General features: G+C 46.5%; 1 protein-coding gene across 5 annotated transcripts in view; it reads right to left on the bottom strand.

The window, feature by feature from the left end:
• Window positions 1-23,592, bottom strand: part of SLC29A2 (solute carrier family 29 member 2) — an 82,640-nt gene that overhangs the window by 14,162 nt on the left and 44,886 nt on the right. For all 5 annotated transcript variants that reach the window (XR_013263088.1, XM_077456228.1, XM_077456214.1 and 2 more), the window contains exons 6-9: window positions 21,977-22,111; window positions 13,671-13,768; window positions 13,482-13,569; window positions 13,277-13,392 (exon numbers count right to left, since the gene is read on the bottom strand). Coding sequence is in view for 4 of the 5 variants with exons in the window: in XM_077456228.1 (XP_077312354.1) it covers window positions 13,277-13,392; window positions 13,482-13,569; window positions 13,671-13,768; window positions 21,977-22,111 (437 nt within the window). In the remaining variant the exon portion in view is untranslated. The remainder of the gene's footprint in view (window positions 1-13,276; window positions 13,393-13,481; window positions 13,570-13,670; window positions 13,769-21,976; window positions 22,112-23,592) is intronic.

The following is a 23,592-nucleotide window of genomic DNA, read 5'->3' as shown; positions in this document are numbered from 1 at the left end:
AATATACACAGGCTGGGAGTGCCCAGGTGCTGGAACTCATAGGAAAATTCACTGGTGCAGAGGAGCAGATGCCAGACAAGAGTGCAGAGGAAGAATGAATGCTGGCAGACGTGCAAGGGGTCCCAGGAGCAGGATACAGATGGGCAACATCACAGACGCAGGCTCAGGGTCACAGGCACAGACTAAAGTTCACTGGCCAACAAGCCTAGATGCAAGCCAGGATTAACATGGAACACAAGGCTGGAATCACTGGCAATACTGGGGAATGAAGGGGATCACTGGAGGAACACAGGAGCTGGGCACATGGGATACACTAGGGGTCACGGAGACATAGCACAGTGAGGCAATAAACCTTTTGCTACCCCCCCCCCCCCCCCCCCCTCCGGTAATGTACGCTCCCCCATCTGTGGGCCCAGGACCAGCATAGCGGGCGCTGAACTGATACAGCCACTCTCCTCCCCTTCTTGTTGCTGGAGAGCAGAGTGTTGTGTTTGATGTCACTTGCGGGTCCACCTGACAGTTTCCCCGGGCCAGTATGGCTACGAAATAATGTAATGCATTACATTCGCGAGCACAAGGGAGATATACAGGGTCTTTCAGACCGCAGGGGTCTCATTAAAGAGAATCAGTCGCCAAAAAATCTTATAGTAAAAGTATACATTTAAAAATAAATATTGTAAAAAAAAAAAAAAAAATGTATTTTTTGTACTCACTGTAAAATCCTTTTCTCTAATTCACCGACCGACACAGCTCCTCTCGGTAACTAAATGGGTTGTATAGCCTGCCATTAGGCGAAACGAGGCAAAAATTGTTACACAATACACAGAACTTTAATCCTGCCCCAGGGGGGCGGGCCCCGTGCTATCAGCCCTCTTCCTGCTCCCAGCAGCTTCAGTACGTCAACAAGCAGCACAGCGTAGAAAATAAGGAGGGGTGGGTGCTGTGTCGGTCTGTGAATTACAGAGAAAAGGATTTTACGGCGAGTACAAAAAATCCGAATTTCTCTTATATTCACCGACCGACACAGCTCCTCTCTGTAACTAAATGGGACGTCTCCAAGCAGTGCCAAACGAGGGGTGGGAAAAAAGACAGCATAAAAATTTCAACCACCATGGCAAGTGGGAACTAGTGAAACTAAACCTACACAAAAACAGCAGTATGGGGAAAAACTCCACCATATAACCGGGTATACTCAACAGGAGCGAACCCCCAGACCGCAACAGTGCGGAGGTAATGCAATCGAGCCTTAACAAAAAAAAGTACCGTATATACTCGAGTATAGGCCGACCCGAATATAAGCCGAGGCCCCCAATTTACCCCCAAAAAAACTGGCAAACTTATTGACTCGTGTATAAGCCGAGGGTGAGACATGCCTGTCCATCCCTGTGTGTGTGTCCGTCCATCCCTGTGTGTCCGTCCATCCCTGTGTGTCCGTCCATCCATCCCTGTGTGTGTGTGTGTCCATCCATCCCTGTGTGTGTGTGTCTCCATCCATCCATCCATCCCTGTGTGTGTCTCCATCCATCCATCCCTGTGTGTGTGTCTCCATCCATGTGTGTGTGTGTGTGTGTGTGTGTGTGTGTGTGTGTGTGTGTGTGTGTGTGTGTGTGTCCAGCCTACCTGTGTCCCGAGCCTTTGTCCCGAGCCTCCGTCCCGTGCCTTGCCTCCTTCCCGTGCCGTGCCTTGCCGCCGTGCCTTGCCTCCGTCCCGTGCCTTGCCTTGCCTCCGTCCCGTCCCGTGCCGTGCCTTGCCTTGCCTTGCCTCCGTCCCGTGCCCTCTTCGTCGGCGCCTCGGCGGCCATTGTAAAATTCAAAAGCCTCCGCCTTCGCCTGTGATAGGCGGAACACTGAATTTCCCAGCAGCCTGTGTTCCGCCTATCACGGACATCGTATCATCCTCGTCCGTAGTACGAGGATGATACGATGTCCGTGATAGGCGGAACACAGGCTGCTGGGAAATTCAGTGTTCCGCCTATCACAGGCGAAGGCGGAGCCGGAGGCGCGGCTTTTGAATGATAGAATGGCCGCTGTCTGTCTGCTCGACACGCTGATCGAGCGGGCAGACAGCGATGACTCGAGTATAAGCCGAGGGGGGCACTTTCAGCCTCAAAAAAGAGGCTGAAAATCTCGGCTTATACTCGAGTATATACGGTAATGCGTTTTTCTCGAAAACCAGGGAAAAAAAATTGCAACTACACGGCCGCCTGCAAAACCTTGCGGCTGAAACCAGCATCAGCTGATCCACTTACGTCTACCTTGTAGAACTTGGTAAACGTATGGACAGACGACCAGATCGCCGCCTTACACACCTAAGCGACAGACGCCTGGTGTCGGAAGGCTCAAGATGTTCCGATTGCTCTTGTAGAGTGGGCCGTGACTGGAAAGGGAGGCACCTGCCCCTTCAAGGCGTAGGCTTGGACTACAATCTGTCTGATCCACCTGGAAATGCTGGCCAACGAGACCGCCATGCCCTTCTTAGGACCAGTCCCCGAAACAAACAGTGAGTCTGACTTCCGAAAGGAAGCTGTGGCAGACAAGTACACCTTCAGAGCCCTAACCACATCTAGGAGCGTGAAGGGCCACCTCCTTGGGGTGCTTCGGCTTAGGACACAATGATGGCAATACAATGTCCTCATTGATATGAAAGGCCGAAACCATCTTCGGTAGAAAGGGCGGTATGCGGATGCAACACCACCTTATCCCTGTGGATGACCAGATAAGGCGACTTGCAGGACAAGGCTGCCAGTTCAGAAACCCTCCTGGCCGATGTGAGGGCCACTAGAAAGACCACCTTCTGTGAAAGGGTCAGCAGAGGAATCTCCCTAATATTCTCAAACGGCGGCTTCTGAAGCGCCGACAACACCAGGTTCAAATCCAATGGAGGTAACGGAGGACGCACTGGAGGGATTACATGTTGCACCCCCTGCACAAAGGTACTCACTAATGAGTGAGACGCCAGTGGTTTTTGAAAAAAAGACAGCCAGAGCTGAAATCTGGCACTTGATGGTGCTCAACGCCAACCTGTGGTCTACACCTTGCTGAAGAAACAGCAGGCTCCTGGATATAGAGGAGGAGCACGGATGCCACCCTTTCTCCTCACACGTGGAAGATGTAAGCCTTCCAAGCACAATGGTATATCTTCCTGGAAGATTTCCACGCCCTCAGCATAGTTGTAATCACAGAGTCTGACAGACCCTGGTTCCTCAATAACTGGCTTTCAACAGCCAGGCCGTTAAAGCCAGCGATGGTAAAGCAGGGTGAAGGATTGGACATTGAGATAGGAGGTCCTCACTCAACGGCAGTTGCCATGGAGCGTCTGCCACCAGGCACACCAGGTCTGCGTACCAGGCCCGCTGAGGCCAATCTGGGGCAATCAGGATTACTGGAATCCCCTCGGCTTCCACTCTGCGAAGCAGACGTGGCAACAGTTTCAGCGGAGGAAAAGCCTAGATCAGCTAGTACTGATCCCACGGAGCCACCAGCATGTCTGACCACGGATCTCTGGTCCTGGACACAAAGCTCGGTACCTTCTGATTGAGACAGGAGGCCAGTATATCCACATCTGGTGTGCCCCACTTCAGGCACAGCAGCCTGAATGTCTCCGGATGAAATGCCCATTCTCCTGGTTCCAGCATCTGTCGACCCAGATAGTCTGCCTGCCAGTTTTCCACTCCCAGGATGTAAATGGCCGACAGGGCCGGAAGATGTCGCTCTGCCCACCGAAGTATGTGAGTGACCTCCCGAGCAGCGGCTGAGCTTCTTGTTCCCCCTTGGTGATTTATGTATGCCACAGCCATGGCGTTGTCTGACTATATTCTGGTCGGACGCCCTTGAAGACACGTCGACCACGTGTGGAGGCACAGCCTGATCACTCTCAATTCGAGCAGATTGATCGGCAACTTGGCTTCTTCCGTCGACCAGAGGCCCTGAGCCGACTGAATCCCCATCACTCCACCCCAGCCGGACAGACTGGCGTCCGTAGTGATCACAGTCCATTTCAGAGGAAGGAACAATTTTCCGGACTGAATCACCGGGGCCCTCAACCACCAGATCAGGGAGTCCCTGACTGGCTGGCTCACCTGAATCTGCCGATCCAGGGACAATGGAGATTTGTCCCATTTTGTCAAGATCTCCTTCTGCAGGACTCTGGTGTGGAACTGGGCATAAGGTACTGCCTCGAAGGAGGCTATCATGAGCCCCAGCACCCGCATGCAAAAGCGGAGTGATGACCTGAAAACCCTCGCTGCCCTGGAGTCCAACAGCAACCCCAGGTACTCCAGATGCTGAGTTGGTACAACCACCGACTTCCTTAAGTTCAACAGCCACCCAAATTCTTGCAGGGACTGCAAGGTGATTGCCACATCCTCCAATTCTGAGGCGGAAGAAGCTCTCAGGAGGAGATCGTCTAGGTAACCCACGACCGCGATCCCGCGTTGTCTCAACAACACCAATACTGGAGCCAGTACTTTGGTAAAGACTCGGGGGGCTGATGCCAGGCCAAAAGGAAGAGCCACAAACTGGTAGTGGGCTTCCCTGACTGCCAAACGCAGAAACTTTTGATGCCGAAGGCATATGGGTATGTGCAGGTAGGCATCCTGAATGTCCAAAGACACCAGGAAGTCCCCTTGATGGAGTGCAGCGACTACTGAGCGAACGGATTCCATTCTGAACCTCTGAAATTTTACAAAATGATTGAGGGCTTTTAGGTCCAATATTGCACGCACCCCTTCCTTCTTGGGAACCACAGACAGATTTGAGTAGAGCACCTGGAAGCGTTCTGATTCCGGAACCGGTACAATCAGCCCGATTCAGCCCCTCACCGCCCCTAACAGGGCATCCCGGCGAACCGAGGACACAGGAATGCTGGAGGTAAAGAATCTGTTTGGCGGCCAAGTGAGAAACTCCATCTTGTAGCCTGTGGAAATCAGATCGCAGACATATTGGTCCGAAAACCGGGAGGTCCAAACGGGCTGCAAACTCCCAAAGACAACCCGAGACATGGGTGGGGGCAAACCTTCATGCGGTAGTACTTTTGTTCACATGCTTGTTAGGCTTGTGGTTCCAGGGACGCTTCTGACCGTCCGTGGGCGTCCTGTCGGGCTGGGGTCGTTTTGCCGAAGCACTGGGCGGACGAAAAAGCCACTTGTGAGAGGAAAAAGAGGGCCCTTGCCTGCGGCGTGGCTCCTTAGCCTTCCTGGCCTGTGGGAGTAGTGTACTCTTACCACCTGTGGCATTTTTAATAATGTCATCTAACGAGGCTCCAAAGAGTCGTCCGCCAAGGAAAGGAAGATCCGTCAGGGCTTTCTTGGATGCCTGGTCAGCAGACCAGCATTTCAGCCAAATGAGGCGCCTCAGCACCACGGCTGACACTGAGGCCCTGGATAGCAGGGGGAGAGTATCCAGGGCCGCGTCACAAACGTACTTAAGGCCATGCACTAGTTGGTCTTCTAGTTCTACGCAGACAGGGGAGGCATTGTGCTCTCCCAATTGGCGGTGCAAAAGTTTTGCCCACTCAGTGTCTGCGACACCAGTGCGGATGCCAGTACAGGTCGCACGGCAGACCCCACAACCGTAAACAAGGAACGCGCCACTGCTTCGGCCTTCCTGTCCGTGGGATCCTTGAATGCAGGAGTCCCCTCAACCGGGATCGTGGTTACTTTATTTAACCTAGATACTGGGAGGTCCATGACTGGAGGAGCCGACCACTTTTTGAGAAGGCTTTCCTCAAAGGGGTAACGCACCGCCGAATTTTTGGGGACCCAAAAGGTCGGTTGAGGGCGACCCCATTCCCTGTAGATGAATTTGTCAAAATAAGATCTCAGGATCTTTCATCTTGTGCAAAAATATGGACCAAGATGCCCGCAGGGTTTACTAGGTCATTCTCCTTGCTAGGTAAAATAAAAACTGAAGCTGCTGGGAGCAGGAGGAGGGTTGATAGCCCGGGGCCTGCCCCCCTGGGGCAGGATTAAAGTTCTGTGTTTTGTGTAACAATTTTGCCTAGTTTCTCCTAATGGCAGGCTATACAACCCATTTAGTTACAAAGAGGAGCTGTGTCAGTCGGTGAATATAAGAGAAAAAAAGTTACACCCAAAAGTCCAAACCCCCCCATAAATACGCATGCATCGGGGTTTGATTGCGATACACGTTGCATATTGCCCCGTACGCTGGAGTGAGCAATATTTTGAGCACCCCCTGCAGACAACTAGATGAATGACCTATAGGGTTTTTTTTTTTGTAATTCTTTAATTTCATAGAAAGTGTGCATAACAATCAGCATAATCGACATAGGTACATGACATACGTCAGATTAAGGATTCAGACAAAATTACAGAGAGATCAACAAATCAAATTCTCTGACCAAGCACATGAGGGAGAAACCCTGGTATAGCAATACTAACGGTGTGCGGGGCCATGCAGGCATCCTGACCGTTACTTGCTTGACCTGGAGTTGGTGATAGCACATACCAAGTTATGCACTACAACAACATAGTGTACATTTTATAGTTGTTTGGGGAGCAAAGCAAACAAAGATCTAGTGGGCCCAAACATGAGACATGAAAATGTAATGCATCTTCGGATGTTCACAGTATCTGACCAAAAATTCATGAGTGGGCAAGAGCTGCGGAGAGGGGGTGTGTACCAAGGGGAGAGGGGAAGAGGTAGAAAAACAGATAACCCCAAAAGTGGGAAAGAGATAGGGGTCAGAAAAGAGGAGGTGGGGGACGGGGGTAAGGGAAGGCATGGTGGGTGAGGAAAGCTAGAAACAGGAAATAGAGAAGGAGTAGAGTAAAGTAGGATAAGAGAGTAGAGTAGTGCCCTCTGTCTGGGGGTGGGGGACCAGCCCATTGGGTCAATTAGTCTGAGCCATCTCTTGGAGATGAGCGTCTGTGTATACAAAACTACCAGGGTCTCCAGGCCTCACAGAAGGTCTCCTCTCTATTGTACAGGGTGGCAGGGAGGTCCTCCATGTCTCTCAGTTCGTTCACTTTAGAAAACCACAGGGACTTTGCCAGCGGGTTCTCCGATCTCCAACAGAGAAGGATACACGCTTTAGCAGCATTCAGTAGCTGAATGGTCAGGGGAATCTTGTATTTCTTGATGGGTTGTTCTGACAGCAGAAGCAAACAGGCCGCAGGGTTCCCCTCCAGACCAGAGTCTGGGACATGTCCAAAAGAAGTGCAGCATTGTCCCTTCTGCAGTGCCACAGCGCCAGCAGAGGTTGGATACCTGCGGGAGGACATGGTGTAGAGTTGTGGGTACTCTATACCATCGGGTCGTTATGTTGTAGCAGGTCTCTTGGACTCTGGTGGCTATAGAAGATTTCATGGCAAAGTGGAGAATCTTCTTCCTCTGGGTGTTAGTAAATTGGGTGTCAAGTTCCGCTTCCCACTTAGAGAAACGAGGGAACAAACCCTTCCGCTGGTTGAGTCAAGGAAGAGTATGTAAGCAAGAGACAGTGCCGCACTGGCTCCCCGCGATGACAGATGAGCTCCAGTTCGGCGAGTTGATGGGAGATGCCCGGTTTCCGCAAGCAGCTGCGCAGAAAGTTGCGCAGCTGCAAGCTGCTCCAGAAATCCAAAGGCGGGTCTGTCACTGACGCCCGAGCTTTAGAGGAAAGCTGGCAGTCAGGCCCCTGAAGTCACACAGCGAAGCCTAGTCCCAGTTGCCAGTCGTTTGAAGTGAGGGCTCTGTAGACCAGGTGCAAATTCCAGATTGCCCAAAACCGGCACCATCGGGGAGGGTAGTGGGGACAACTAAGAATGCCGAAAGGCATCACTGGACACTAACAGAGTGCTGCTTAGTGTAGGGTGTCTCGCTAGGTCCCTTGATAAGGGTGTGGTGATCCAGAGCCAACTCTTGGCCGTGTCTTCGGAGTTCTCCACTTCCATAGCTACCCAGTGCTTTGTTTCCGCGTGGCAATGCCAGTCCACTAACCTGGTGAGGTGGACCGCCCTGTAATAGGCTTTCATGTCCGGGAGGCCAACCCCGCCCCTACTTTTTGCAAGGTAAAGGAGTTGAAGTCTAATGCGTGGCTTGCGATGGGGCCAGACAAACGCACGAGACAGAGTCAATTTGTTTGAAAAATGCTGGGGCTAAATGGATAGGGAGTGCCTGCATTAGGTACAGAACCCTCAACAATAGGGTCATTTTAAGGGCATTGCAAAGACCAAACCATGTCAACGCGAGAGAGTGCCAGTGTAGAAGGTCCGTTTTAAGACTAGGAAAGCAGAGGGACAAAGTTGGCTGAAAACGGATCAGCAGGATCAGGGGTGACATCAACTCCCAGATATAGGATGCGGGTGCCCATCTCAGCAGAAAGGCCGATCGTAAACGTTTTTACCCATTGTTATATTAAGGATGGAGGACTTTGTTAAATTGATTTGAAAGAGTACCGTATGCCTGAAGGGATTGAGGCAAGTTTGGGGGGGGGGGAAGAAGACTAGGTCATCCGCGAATGCGGCCACCTTATGGGACCCTAAGGGTTATGGGTAGCCAATGATGCCCGCATCTGCCCTTATTCTGCATAGGAGTGGCTCCAGTGATAATATAAAGATCAGAGGGGACAGGGGGCAGCCCTGCCATGTGCCATTGCAAATGTTAATGCCGTCAGATCTGGTCTCATTTACTTTGACCGCTGCAGTGGGGCATGTATAGAGGGACAATATCCACCTCACCATGGATAATCGAAGGCCAATATGCTCTAAAGTGGCCCATATAATGGATCAAGCCACGTGGTTGAAGGCCTTTGCCACGTCGGTAGACAGCAGAAGGGCCCGTTTGGAAGTCCTGGCCGCATGGATCAAATTCACCACTCGGATGGTATTGTCCCACTGCTCCCGCAATGGTACAAAGCTCGTCTGATCTATATGGATGAGACTTGGAACATGGGGAGGTAGCCTGTTAGCCAGAATTTTCAAGTCCGTATTCAAAAGTGCAATTGAGCGATAACTCCCACACCGCAGATATTTCCCCTCTTTTGGGATAAGGGAAATATAGGCCCTCAAAGTGTCTACCAGGATAGAATTACCCTCTGTGATGGAATTGAGGGCGGAGACTAAGGGTTGTGACAGCGTATCAAAGAAGGATTTATAATATGTCAGAGTCAGGCCATCAGGGCCAGGGGCCTTTCTTGGTTTCGAAGTGGCCAGAGCCACTCCCAGCTCTGCGGCTGTAATGGGTTCCACCAGCTCCTTCCCGTACGGCACTGGGAAGTGATGGCATGCCTGAGGCAGCTACATACGACTGAGGGGTTGAGCTGCCTTCCGCTGGGGGACCAACCGAAAGGGGCTTGTCCAGGTTATAGAGACCTTCATAAAAAGAGCAGAACTCCATCGCTATGTCTGATGAATCGTTCAGCTTTTGCCCAGTGGAAGCCAGGATACGAGATATGTTTTTGTACGCGGGCCTTGCAGGGCCCTAGCCAGCAGTGACCCGGGTTTGTTCGAAAATTCGTACATGGTACGATGTGCCCAAGCCAATATCTGCTTCCTTTTATGGAACAAAAGACACGCCTTATGCGAACATTCCAGGCTGCGTATGAATGTGAGAAGTTCTTCCGTACCTCGGGTTCTCTCCCATTAAAGGCGGGCTCCTATTCTGATCAGCGTGCACATACAGATTTTAGGTTTGGCATGTTGGGTAGCCATTTACTTTCTGAAACCTCATCTTTTATATTTTAACAAAAAAATTGGTAAATTTATTGTGTTTGCTGTGCCCTAAAATTAACTTTAGTGAATTTTTTTACTCAAATTTTACTGAAACCTTTGTGGTAATATTGTTCAACATCACAAAATTGGAGCTACCACCATTTTCTTTTCTCTAGGGTGTCTGCTTTCAGAAAATAAATGCTTTGGGGGATTTTATGCAATATTCAAACCTAAAATTATTTTTTAAATATATTTGCAAAAAACGGCTATAACAGCAAAAGGGGTTAAGGAAATATTTACGAAAGCTCTAGGGAACACAGGGGCAAAGGATCTTAACATGTGGACACACTGTTCGAACACTGAGAAACTGATATGCTAGTCCTTTAAGACAGCGCTTTGGCATGACTGCAGTGCCAGAGGAAGCAAGAAGCCAACAGTTGCACAAAGGAAAGAACAAGGAAAGACTTGACACTGGAGCTAGGAACAGGTGAATGCGACAATGTCTTAGATTATCATATAACACGTATCTAGGCACAGTCACATGTCTGAAAGTGCATTGCTGTTCCAGGTAAAAAGAGGAGATCTTTTTTTCTTATTACTTGGATAGAAATTATATATAAACATATGGCAAATAAAACAGGAACTGCATATACATCCATCTTATCTGTCAATGTACCCACATTACAACAGGGAGTGCTTTAATTTCACACCCAAATTTGGGGTCTTCCAGAATACACAAGAGAAATGTAAAATGACCAACATTTCTTGGTCCCTGCATTCACCCAGCTATTATGCCTTTTTGTATACCATTCTTTTGTCATAAGAGCTTGACTTAAAATAACCTCTTGCGGACTTGCCCACTATGTACTGTGGTTGGGTCCATGCAGACAAATAGACATACCCATCCGTTGTTTCCAACTTTAGGGTGCCCATGTGCCAATAAGCACACATTTAACCCATTGATCGCCCTAGATCAGGGATATGCAATTAGTGAACTTCCAGCTGTTACAGAACTACAAGTCCCATGAGGCATATAAAGAAAGAAAAACAAGTAAATAATGTCCTACAGTGACTGCTAAATGGAATTGTCCTCTAACCTCCAACCAAGTATCTACAAAGAAAATGGTGTGGGTTTCAGAAGACGGGAACTCCCAGAAAAAAGACAGGATCTCTGAGAAACAATAACCATCAGTATATAAATATCACAATTTTTTTTTATTAAATACAATGCGTATTTGCTGTCCAGTATACGTGAAAGATTATAAACAAGTCACTGGACCAAAATATGTGGAAGAACTATCTATAAATACCCTGTATATAAAAAATAATAAAGGATAAGTACCCAAAGTTATGGTAAAATACTATTCCTATCCTGAAACACACAAAACTGGGGTTGGACATAAATACACAAACGACTTGTGTTAAAATACAACATAAAACATACAAACTGTCTGGACGCCCGAAGGATCTGACACTGGTCCTGGGTCGGCAAAACCGCCTACAAGATAGGACAAATTGGCCACAAAGGCTACAAACCAATTATATCAAATAAACCAGGGCCAGTGTCGGGTCCCCCCCCCCCGGTGGCTCGAGCCGATAAAAGAAAGAAAAGATTGATAGGACAGAAGCTGACCAGGCAGATGTGTGCTATAGCACAATACCACTCACTACCTCCCAAGATATCTTCAATAAATCCTCGTCTCCTTATTAATATACTAATAGTATCGTCAATCAAAATAATACAGTCAACAGTATCCAAGGTTTATATTAATATTGAGGTATTGAAGATGAAACGTCGCAACATTTGTCACTGTGGTGTCCCTTTAAACATCCAGCATTCAATGGTATTGCTTACTGGCAACTTTAGTGTGCGCTTGTATAGCTATTATATTTAAACCATAGATGCGGGCTTATTCACAGTATCCATTATATATTGAAGATGTCACAGAAAAGTTTTCAATGTGGCTACTTGTGTATATCCATGGTTCTGCTTCGTTTCTCGTGAAGTACTCTGGTCACCGATCATCTCACTAGAGTGTCCTATCAATCTTTTCTTTCTTTTATCGGCTCGAGCCACCGGGGGGGACCCGACACTGGCCCTGGTTTATTTGATATAATTGTTTTGTAGCCTTTGTGGCCAATTTGTCCTATCTTATAGGCGGTTTTGCCGACCCAGGACCAGTGTCAGATCTTTCGGGCGTCCGGACGGTTTGTAGGTTTTATGTTGTATGTTAACACAAGTCGTTTGAGAAGAGGAGATTAAGGGGGGATATGATCAACATGTTCAAATACATTAGGGGTCCATATAGTGAACTTGGTGTTGAGTTGTTCTCTGTACGGTCAACCCAGAGGACACGGGGGCACTCTTTACGTCTAGAGGAAAAGAGATTTCATCTTCAAGTACGGAAAGGTTTCTTCACAGTTAGAGCTGTGAAAATGTGGAATAGACTCCCGCCAGAGGTGGTTCTGGCCAGTTCAGTAGATTGCTTTAAGAAAGGCCTGGATACTTTCCTGATGGTACATAATATAACTGGGTACTAACATAGGTAAAGTTGATCCAGGGAAAATCCGATCGCCTCTTGGGGGATCAGGAAGGAATTTTTTCCCCCTGCTGTAGCAAATTGGAGCATGCTCTGCTGGGTTTTTTTTCGCCTTCCTCTGGATCAATTGTGGGCATAAAATTGGGTATCTGGATTGTACGATTATTTTTTATTTTATTTATTTGTTTTTAAGGTTGAACTGGATGGACTTGTGTCTTTTTTCAACCTGACTAACTATGTAACTATGTTTGTGTATTTATGTCCAACCCCAGTTTTGTGTGCATCAGGATAGGAATAGTATTTTACCATAACTTTGGGTACTTATCCTTTATTTTTTTTTATATACAGGGTATTTCTAGATAGTTCTTCCACATATTTTGGTCCAGTGACTTGTTTATAATAAATTTTTCACGTATACTGGACAGCAAATACGCATTGTATTTAATTAAAAAAAAAAATTGTGATATTTATATACTGATGGTTATTGTTTCTCAGAGATCCTCTGTTTTTTCTGGGGGTTCCCATCTTTGGAAACCCACACCTTTTTCCATGAGGCATAGCAGCCACAAACATGAAACCCTGAGGCAGAACATGAAGGGACTTGTAGTTTTGCAACAGCTGGAGGTCCGCTAATTGCATATCACTGCCCTAGATGTTAACCCCTAGCCAGTGTCATTAGTACAGTGACAGTCTATATTATGATCACTGTATTAGCGGCACTGGTACATTTTGGACAAAATTCATGAAGAAATTCGATTTTTATTGGATATGCTTTATAGCAGAAAGTAAACACCCCCCCCCCCCCCAAAAAAAAAAATAGCTCTTTTCGCTTAGATAGCAAAAAAATTAAAAATCCAGTTGTGAGCAATTACCACCAAAAGTACAGTACTGCATGACCACACAAATACCAATTAGGTATAGTAGTAGGGTGCTAAATAGCAAAAATTAGCTTGGTCATGAAGGGAATAAAACTTTCCGGAGGTGAAGTGGTTAAGGTGTGCAAATTAATTGTTTTATTGGCACAGATATTATTCCTAATAAACTTCTGGTGTATTCTCAGCTAATTAAGCGGTGTGGAAACCATACTTGCCTTTCTTAAAATGGTGCAGATAGACACGGTCCGTTTCTCTTCCTCTACCCCACCAGCTTCTGCCTCCTTTAGCAGTAACACAGCTTTCTTCTGTCCTGCATCTCCATTTTCCTCTCCTAAAGGAGTAAACATACAGTGTGTTTTAATGGTGATGCATTTAACAAAATAGTTTCTCTGTATAGCTGTAAAAAATAGGACATCAAACCTGGATGTAACAATTCTGTTTTTGTCTCCATTTCGTAACTCTTTGGACTGTTTGTGTTGGATTTAGAGAGATAATACTGTGCAAAATCCTATGGAAAAAAAATAATAAGAAAAAAGGAAAGATGAAATAAACTGAATCAAAAATTCCATGACAGAGCATCTAAATCCACAGATAAAACATAGCACTTACTAGACGAGGAAGCAGAAGGTAGCATATGATTGAAATGGAAGTTCCCACACAAGGGGTGATGAAATAACCCAGAGCAACAGTCTCAACATCAGCACCACCTAAAGGGTGTAGAAATAAGGCACGGAAGGAAACAAGTTTAGAGTCTAAAGCAATACATGAAGAAGCATGTACAAGGATAGTCACATATTAAAAAAATCAGATCAAGAAATAAAAGGATATCTAAACAAAATTGCAGCTTACCAGTCCTTAGATGTGATGGCTACTTTGTTGTTTTAAAGACCAAGAACATTTTCAGCAAGTACAGACCATACCTGCTAGGCTTACCAGAAATGCAGTGTCCTTGGCGCTTCCTGTGAGCTGAACTAAAATCCCAATCAGTATTCTCTTCCTTCCACGCTAAATTCTTTAAACTACTAATTCCCTTGTCCCCATGTGATGAAAATGTAGGAAGACATGTTTGTCACTAGACTGCTTTCACAATTTGGACTACAGCCATGTAGCTCTGTAGTTAATGTGGAGTGAATGAGTGAAGCCATGCGTTTTTCACAGGATTACTAGGTGAAAAACAGCCTGAAAAAAAATTCAGCTGCCACATCTAAGGTCTAGTAAGCTGCAATACATAACATTTTTGTTTGTGTTTTGATAGGCTATAAGACTAGGTAATGAAATGCGGCTCTGAAAAAAATCATTTGAGTTATATGAAAATTATTAATTTGATCTGCAAGCATTTGCAAGTGCTCCGTAAACCATTGCTATCCATTATTTTAATGCAATGCTAGAGTTCATACACACTGACACTGTAGTAAGTTGACTTGATTTAATAAAGGATAAGAATGTTCACTTCTGTTAAATTTGAGTGGAACTCTCTCTCTCAGCTCTGAGTCCAGTGCAGCACATCTTCTCAGTTGCATAAAGGAGGTGGTCTTCTATTCTCCTACCTGTGGGTCCAGGCTGCCATGGACACATCACACAGCGTGGGCTCACAGTATTCCTGGAGGGGGGGGGGGGGGGGGGGGGGGGGGCTGGAGAGAAGTTGGAGTTCCACTTTAAGGTCTGGTTCCCACTGGTGTGATGTCAGACATCACATTGAGATTCGCACTGCACATCACATGTGATCTCTGTGTGATGCAATTACAGCCATATAGATTGTACTGCTGAATTCACATTGTATTCAGACCTAACTCGCACAAGATCTTTTTGGTACGCAATAGAATCGGATTGCATGGGTGTTTACACCTATGTGTTCTGATTCCTGTCCGAATTTGCAGTTCACACTGCGATATGCGAACTGATTTGGGGGTGTCATTAATTTTTAAATTGACACTCCCAGCAGTTCGCAGAGGGCAATGTGAACTGCCTGCCGGCAGACATGTGATGTGGGAACCCGCAGTGGATTTGCAGGATTCCCACATTGTTGCAGTGTGAACCAAGCCTTAAGGATAAATTCACCTTTGGGAATGTCACATGCTCTACCTGTTTATAGGGTGTAAAGTTGAACTTGTTCCTGCAGCCTCTCCCTGATACCCCTTGTAATTGTGATAGTGGGCAGTGGATTTTCACCTCATTCATTCACATATATTCCATGAATGAACTACAAGTACCGACAGCCAAGCTGAAGACTTGTAGTTCTCAATTAACAACCAGGGAGCTGATGGTAGATAGTTCATTGATGTTTCCTGTTATTTAGTAACTGTCTGCCTGTACAAGGTATGGGCAGACAGCTACACAGTCTGCAGGAGCCTGAGACTGCACCCATGATCCAATGATCATGGGTGCAAAGCTTTATGGGCTCCTAATAAAAAAAATATATATATTTTTTTTTACCTGCAAAAAATAAAAAATAAATAGGATTTTTGTACTCACCGTAAAATCCCTTTCTCTGTAATTCACGGACCGACACAGCTTCTCTCTGTAACAAATGGGTTGTTAGCCTTATCACTAGAAGAATACTAGGCATAGTTGTAATACAACACTCAGAACTCTTAGTTACGCCCAGGGGGCGGTCCCTTGGGTAACAACCCTCCCGCCTGCAGACAGACCTCAGTACGTCAACAAGCAGTATAACGTAAAGATAAAAAGGAGGGGCGGGTGCTGTGTCGGTCGGTGAAATACAGAGAAAAGGATTTTACGGTGAGTACAAAAAAATCCTATTTTCTCTTATATTCACCGACCAACACAGCTCCTCTCTGTAACAAATGGGACGTCCCCAAGCAGTGCCAAACGAGGGGTGGGAAAACAGCATAAAAACGTCATCCACCATGGCAAGTGGGAACTAGTGAAACTTTACCCACAAAAAACAACGGTGCGTGGAAAAACCACCACAAAAATCAGGGTATCCTCAACAGGAGTGATCACCCAAAACCGCACCAAACTGCGGAAGTAATGCCACAGTGCATTAACCTAACAGTACTAGGTTTTTATCGAAAAAACAGGAAAAACAAGAAAATATATATTGCAACTACACAGTCGCCTGCAAAACTTTGCGGCCAAAACAGGCATCAGCCCGATGCACTGATGTCTACCTTGTAGAACTTGGTAAACGTGTGGACAGACGACCAGGTCGCCGCTTTACACGCCTGAGCGACAGACGCTTGGTGTCGGAAGGCCCAAGACTTTCCGATTGCCCTTGTGGAGTGAGCCGTGACCAGAAAAGGGGGTACCTGCCCCTTCAAGGTGTAGGCTTTACTACAATCTGTCTGATCCACCTGGAAATGGTGGCCAACGAGACCGCCATGCCTTTCTTGGGACTAGCCACCGAAACGAACAGCAAGTCTGACTTCCGAAAGGGAGCAGTGGCAGACAAATACACCTTCAGAGCCCGAACCACAGCCAGAGTGTGAAGGGCCACCTCCTTAGGGTGCTTTGGCTTAGGACACAGAGATGGCAATCCAATGTCCTCATTGATATAAAAAGCCCAGACCACTTTCGGTAGAAAAGAAGGTTGCGGCAGCAACACCACCTTATCCTTGTGGATAACCAGATAAGGCGACTTGCAAGATAAGGCCGCCAGTTCCGGAACCCTCCTGGTCGATGTGATGGCCACTAGGAAGACCACTTTCTGGGAAAGAGTTAACAGGGGACTCTCCCTGATATTTTCAAATGGCTGTTTTTGAAGCGACGACAACACCAGGTTCAGATCCCAAGGGGGTAGCGGTGGACGCACCGGAGGGACTACATGTCGTACCCCCTGAACGAAGGTACTCACTAAGGAGTGAAATGCCAGGGGTCGCTGAAAAAGAAAGTTAAGGCTGAAATTTTATTTTACTTTAATGGTGCTTAATGACAATTTCTGGTCTACTCCTTGCTGAAGAAACAGTAGGATCCTGGATATGGAAAAAGAGCACGGATGCTATCCTTTCTCCTCACACATGGAGATGTAGGCCCTTCCAGGTGCGATGGTATATCTTCCAAGAAGAGGATTTCCGTGCTCTCAACATAGTTGGGATCACAGAGTCTGACAGACCCCAGTTCCTCAACACTTGGCACTAAATAGCCAGGCCGTTAAAGCCAGCGATGGTAAAGCAGGATGGAGAATCGGACCTTGGAGACAGAAGGTCCTCTCGCAGCGGCAGTCGCCAGGGAGCATCTGCCACCAGACGCACCAGGTCTGTGTACCAGGGACGCCGAGGCCAATCTGGGGCAACCAGTATCACTGGGATCCCCTCGGCTTCCACTCTGCGAAGCAGACGTGGTAACAGTTTCAGTGAAGGAAAGGTGTAGATCAGCTGGTACTTAACCCACAGAGCCACCAGCGCGTCTGCCCACGGATCTCTTGTCCTGGACATGAATCTTGGCACCTTTCGATTGAGACGGGAGGCCAGAAGATCCACGTCTGGTGTGCCCCACCTCAGGCACAGTAACCTGAATATCTCCGGATGCAACGCCCATTCTCCTGGGTCCAGCATCTGGCGACTCAGATAGTCCGCCTGCCAGTTCTCCACTCCCGGGATGTAAATAGCCGACAGAGCTGGTAGGTGTCGCTCTGCCCACCGAAGTATGTGAGCGACCTCCTGTGCAGTGGCTGAGCATCTTGTTCCCCCTTGGTGATTGACGTATGCCACTGCAGTGGCGTTGTCTGACTGGATCCTGATCGGACGCCTTTGCAGTCTCATCGACCATGTGGAGTCACAGCCTGATAGGTACTCCAGATGCTGGGTCAGCACAGTCACTGACTTCTTTAGGTTCAACAGCCACCCAAATTCTTGCAGGGTCTGCATGGTGATCGCCACATCCTCCTCTAATTCTGAAGCGAATATGCCCTCAGGAGGGGATCGTCTAGGTATCCCCCGTTGCCGTACCAATGCCAAAATTGGAGCCAATACCTTGGTAAAGACTCGGGGGGCTGATGCCAGACCAAAAGGAAGAGCCACAAACTGGTAGTGGGCTTCCCCGACTGCAAACCGCAGAAACTGTTGATGCTCAAGGCATATGGGTATGTGCAGGTACGCATCCTGGATCTCCAAGGACGCCAGGGAGTCCCCGTGATGGAATGCAGTGACTACTGAGCGAACCGATTCCATTCTGAAACTCTGCACTTTTACAAAGTGATTGAGGGCGTTTAGGTCCAAGATTGGACGTACCCCTTCCTTCTTGGGAACCACAAACAGATTTGAGTAGAATCCCTGGAAGCGTTCCGATTCCGGAACCGGTGCAATCACCCCGCGCTTCAGCAAATCCCTTAACGCCCCCGCTTGGGTGCACCTTTCCTCCCACGCACCGCCTCCATCTTGGCAATGAACGAATTGAGGACCGCCCTCAGGGTGTCCATAGGCACTGCGCAGTCCGCAGGTGACCCGGTTGCAATTGTCTGGATTTCGGGGGAAGAAACACCAGTTTCTGAAGCCATGCTGACCCTACCCTGTCTGCCACCCGAAGGGGAGTTAGGACAGTGACAGTCCCATCCTCCTTGCTGCCGCTGACTGAGGGGCTCTTTCCCGCTGGACTTGCCAACCTGAGGAGTTCTGCACTGTCCACAAGTAGTGCCTGTAGTGCTCCCAAGTGCAGGGGAAATAAGAGCTGTCGGTGGCAGCTGCCAGAATGAGCACTAAAACATTCTAGAAGTGTGCTCAGGCTTCAATAAAATGGCTGCCCAGCGTCCAGTACACAGACAGGAAACACAGGGAAAATGACTGAGAGAGCACATGAGCCATGCTGCTGCTAGAGAACACTGAGCTTATTCAGGCTTCCAGAAAATGGACGCCAGTGTCCTGAATAGGAGGATCACTTGGAAAATGGCCGCTCAAGCCCATGAAGACATGCTGCCCTCGCCCACACCTAAAATGCCCGCCGCAAGCTCCATGAGTTACAGTAGAAAAAATTATAGAGACATAGCACCGTACCAGACCACAGCAGATCCTCACAGGCTGACAGCTTCTGCATTAAAAAAAAAAAAAAGCACGGACCGATGGGCCCGCAGGGTTCCTAGGTCCTTCTTCACTAGGCAAAATAAAAATGGAGGTCTGACTGCAGACGGGAGGGTTGTTACCCAAGGGACCGCCCCCTGGGCGGAACTAAGTTCTGAGTGTTGTATTACAACTATGCCTAGTATTCTCCTAGTGATAAGGCTAACAACCCATTTGTTACAGAGAGGAGCTGTGTCGGTCGGTGAATATAAGAGAAATGTGCATTTTTTTAAATTTTATTTAGAAAGGTGAACTTATCCTTTAAGCTGGAAATTATTTTATTTCGTCTCCTGCAAATAGTAGAGTTGGTTCAGTGGGCTAAGTAATCTTTCGACACCTCTAGATCAGAATGACATAGTTGCAGTGCATAACTGCACACGTTAATATGCTTTATGTTGTGCAATAACCTGCACTGTAGTAGGATAGCCTCCTAATTTTGAGTGGGATGCCAATACACTACAATAGACCTTTTAACGCACCCGCATCTTTGGTTGTGGTACCTCAAAGTCTGGAGAGTGTTGAAGGTGAAACCACCCCAGTTCAACACTTGTGTATTTGGACTAATTGTTATTTTTAGTGCCAATTAGACAGATATTTGAAAGGAAAACCACTGCAACCATTTATTTTCCAGTTTATACACATGAAAATGAGTGTGCAATTTGCTAACACTACACTTAAAACTTTGTAAAACTACTGTCTACTATAGAAAATCTGATAATTTCACAGATCGACCCAAGCTAATTATATGCTCAAAATCCTGCAACTCAGTCCTCTTTAGCTAAGGAGTTAAAAGTCAGACGTCTATATGAAATATAACTGGCTCATGTTACAAATTACACGGTTTCTAGCTAGACTAAAGCCTACCACACATTACAATTAGAGGTCGACCGATATATCGGCCGATATTTGCCGTTTTTTAAATAATCGGCATCGGCCGATTGTGCTGATAAAAAGCAGATTTAAAACTACAGTGGGACTTTGAAATGACTTCTGTATAGAAGTCAGTGTGAGTTGCCTGAGTCGTCATAGCAACACTTTCCTCCTCTCTGGGCAGACTGCCAAGAAAATAACTAAATGATACAATGTTTACACTAGAATGAATGAAGTCATCTCAGTGTGTAGAAGTTCCCAGTTTAACCATTTAAAGACTAAATCTTTTGACACTTGTTGCTTACAAGTAAAAATCCTGTATTTTCTGCCAGAAAATCACTTAGACCCCCCAAAAATTATATATATTTTTTTAGCAGAGATCCTAGGGAATAAAATAGCGGTTGTTGCAATATTTTATGTCACACGGCATTTGCACAGAGGTCTTTCAAATGCATTTTTTGGGGAAAAAACTACACTATTTAAAAATAAAATAAAAACAGTAAAGTTAGCCCATTTTTTTTTTTTTCGTCCAAAAGTTTTGACTACCTGTTTTTATTTAATACATAGGTTTTTTTTTTTTTTTTATCTAAATCATACATACAAGTAAACTGATTGGAGGTTTGTTTTGTTTAATAAATGTTTAAATGTAAGAAATTTTCTGTATCACTTATGAAGGCCGCTTTCACACTGGAGCGTTGATGGTAAAACGCAAGTTTTAGCGGCTCTTTACCATCATTTTAGTGGTGCTATTTGGCTGCTAGCGGCCAAGGAAGAGGTTAAATGCGCCCATGAAGCACTGCTGCCAAAATCGCATTGCATGCGCTTCGGCAGTGATGCCCATTCATATCAATGGGCAGGAGTGGTGGAGGAGCGGTATACACCACTCCAAACGCGCTGCTTGCAGGACTTTTTTTTAAGATCCTGCCAGCGCATTGCCTCAGTGTGAAAGCACTCTGTCTTTCACACAGACTGCAGGGGAGCCATTTTGCAGGCACTTTACAGGCGCTATTTTTAGCCCAAAAGCGCCTGAAAAACGCCCCAATGGGAAAGGTGTGTTAGATCAAGGGGGATTAAAAAAAAAATAATAATAAATAAAAAAGGAAAAAAATAAATAAATAAAATAAAATCGGCCTAACATATCGGCCCAAAAAAAAATCGGCATCATATATCGGCTATCGGCCGCCATGATTTCTAAATATCGGCATCGGCCAGAGAAAAACCCATATCGGTTGACCTCTAATTACAATCCCTGTAAATCTCCTTTAAATTTCCCCAAACTATGTAATGAGGCCCTAAACTACCCATTCAGTGTGAATCCAATCAGGCAAGGCGCTTGTAGAATATAGTTGTTGGTAGATGTAAAGGAGTTTGTACACATTGTAATGAGTGGTGATCTTTAGGCTGGCCATAGAACAGAGTTTCAAAACTGCTATCTCGGTACTGCTAGGGTGCTATAACAGGAACTGTGAGGGTCCATTCACACAGGGGCAACACGACTTTGAGCGAGACTTTGGGAGGCAACTTGGACACGACTTGAGTATGAATCACAGCACGACTTGAGGCAACTTACAAGGCAACTTGAAGTTGCTTCCAGGACAGGGGACTTTACCAGTGGCCAATCACATAATAATCAGCTCTGTGGGAGTGAGGGGTTTGCCTAGAAAACTATTTTTACTTCCTGGAAAGTTGCTTCAGTTAAGACGGGATCAGACTTGGAGGCAAGTTCTATTGAAATCAATGGGTACAAGTTGCCTAGAAGTCGGATTGAAGTAGTACAGGAACCTTTTCTGAAGTCGGAGCAACTTCAGTAGTGCGCATTAAGACGGCTCTCATTCACTTACATTGGTTTTATCATGTTGCGCAACAAGGCAACTTGGGGCGACTTCAAGTCGGATCCAAAGTTGCTCCTGTGTGAATGGACTCCAAGAGTGCGATTTATGCACACTGGTGTTGAACAGAATAGCAACAGGAATAGTGGGGGCACCTTAAAGTATAATGCACATAAGGTGATTACAAACCCTGCATAATACTTACTTGACATGGACAGAATCATAGCCAGAGCAGCAAACATTCCAGCCATTCCTTGACCACTGAGGAACATGCTGCTATACTGCTGAGGGAAGAGAGTCAGAAGCCCAAACAGACTGCCTTGTAGAATTGCACAAAAGGCTGCAGTGTTGATGAAAGTGATTGGAAAAAAAAAAAAGAAAAGAAAAAGGGAACAGAAGAAGGAGGGAGAACACAGTTAGATTATATCCAAAATAAGGTACAATTAATTAGCAGTAAGCCTGTGCCCAGACTATGCGTGATAAATGGTTTAAAATATTCAAAACAAGCAATAAAACCACTTTAACAGCTTCCTCCCTGGCCTATAACAGACTGAAGGCCGGGCAGGTCTTTCGTCCTCCTGAGTGGATATCATATGACAGCCTCTGAGAAGGTGCCACCAATCTGTGACCAGCTGTGTCCACTGGACACAACTGATGACTGGTCACTATACCAGCCCACTGCCAGTATCACATGACCACTGTGACCAATCACATGACAATTGTAAACAATGGATGGCTCTCTTTCCTGCCTTACTTGATTACTTGAGCAGTAATCAAAACGTACTGAATCATCAGAGCATTCCCTGCTCTGCCAGACAGAGTGGGTTTTGACTGGAGATTTTCAGCTGTAAAACTAACTCCGGTAAATGCGGTTAACCTGCATTTTTGATCCCATAGCTTGTGTTTTCTTGCTAAAAACACGGCAAAACGCTAATGCCAAAGTGGAAAAAAAACTCATGTTTTTAATGTAGCAACGCAACAGGCATTTTTATAATGTCCAGTGTGCATGAGGCCTAAGCACTAGGAATGGGAATCCAATATTATCACTAGGAACAATAAGCCTGATAGAGGGCAAGAAGAGGATCTGTCTTCCAGCAATTAGAGCACATGAAGGCCTGAAAACTCGCACAATCCCACGGAGAGGAACACTGAAGCTGAACAAGTGATCCTCCAAAATTTCAGTGGAAAATGGTATTATTGGCATTCAGCTGATAAGAGAAGGTGTTGATAATGGCACCGAAAAACACACTGCGATTCTGTCTCCAATCAATATATGCTTATTGCAATTTTTTTTGCCAAAAACATGTAGAAAATTAAAACCGAGGGAATTTTTTTTATTTTTTATATATATTTTTGGGGGATATTTATTATAGCAAAAAGTAAAAAATAAAACTGCTTTTTTGCACAATTGTTGCACTTTTTTGTTTATAGCACAAAAAATAAAAACCGCAGAGGCAATCAAATGCCACAAAAAGAAAGCTCTATTTGTGGGGGGGGACGGTAATTTTTTTGGGATAAATCGCACAATTGTCAGTTAACCACTTCCCGATCGGCGCACGCCGATGTATGTCGGCAGAATGGCACGGGCAGGCATATTGGTGTACAGGTACGTCCATTATTATATGCCGCCCTGCCGGTCGGGACACCCGTGAGTCCGGTCGCAGGTCCCGCGGACTCGATCGCCATGGAGATACCCGCGATCGTCTCAGGGGGTAGCTGAACGGGGAGATAGGGGCGATACCATTGTAAACAGCATCTCCTCATTCTGCCTAGCAACAAGTGATGCTGATCTCTGCTCCATGTAATTGGAGCAGAGATCAG

The sequence above is a fragment of the Lithobates pipiens genome, unplaced genomic scaffold (assembly GCF_037356315.1).
Source record: "Lithobates pipiens isolate NorthernLeopardFrog02 unplaced genomic scaffold, aLitPip1_a1.2 Scaffold_10, whole genome shotgun sequence".
In the NCBI taxonomy this organism is placed as follows: Eukaryota; Metazoa; Chordata; class Amphibia; order Anura; family Ranidae; genus Lithobates; species Lithobates pipiens.
Note: the sequence above shows the minus strand (reverse complement) of the source record. Positions and strands in the feature narration are given on the sequence as shown.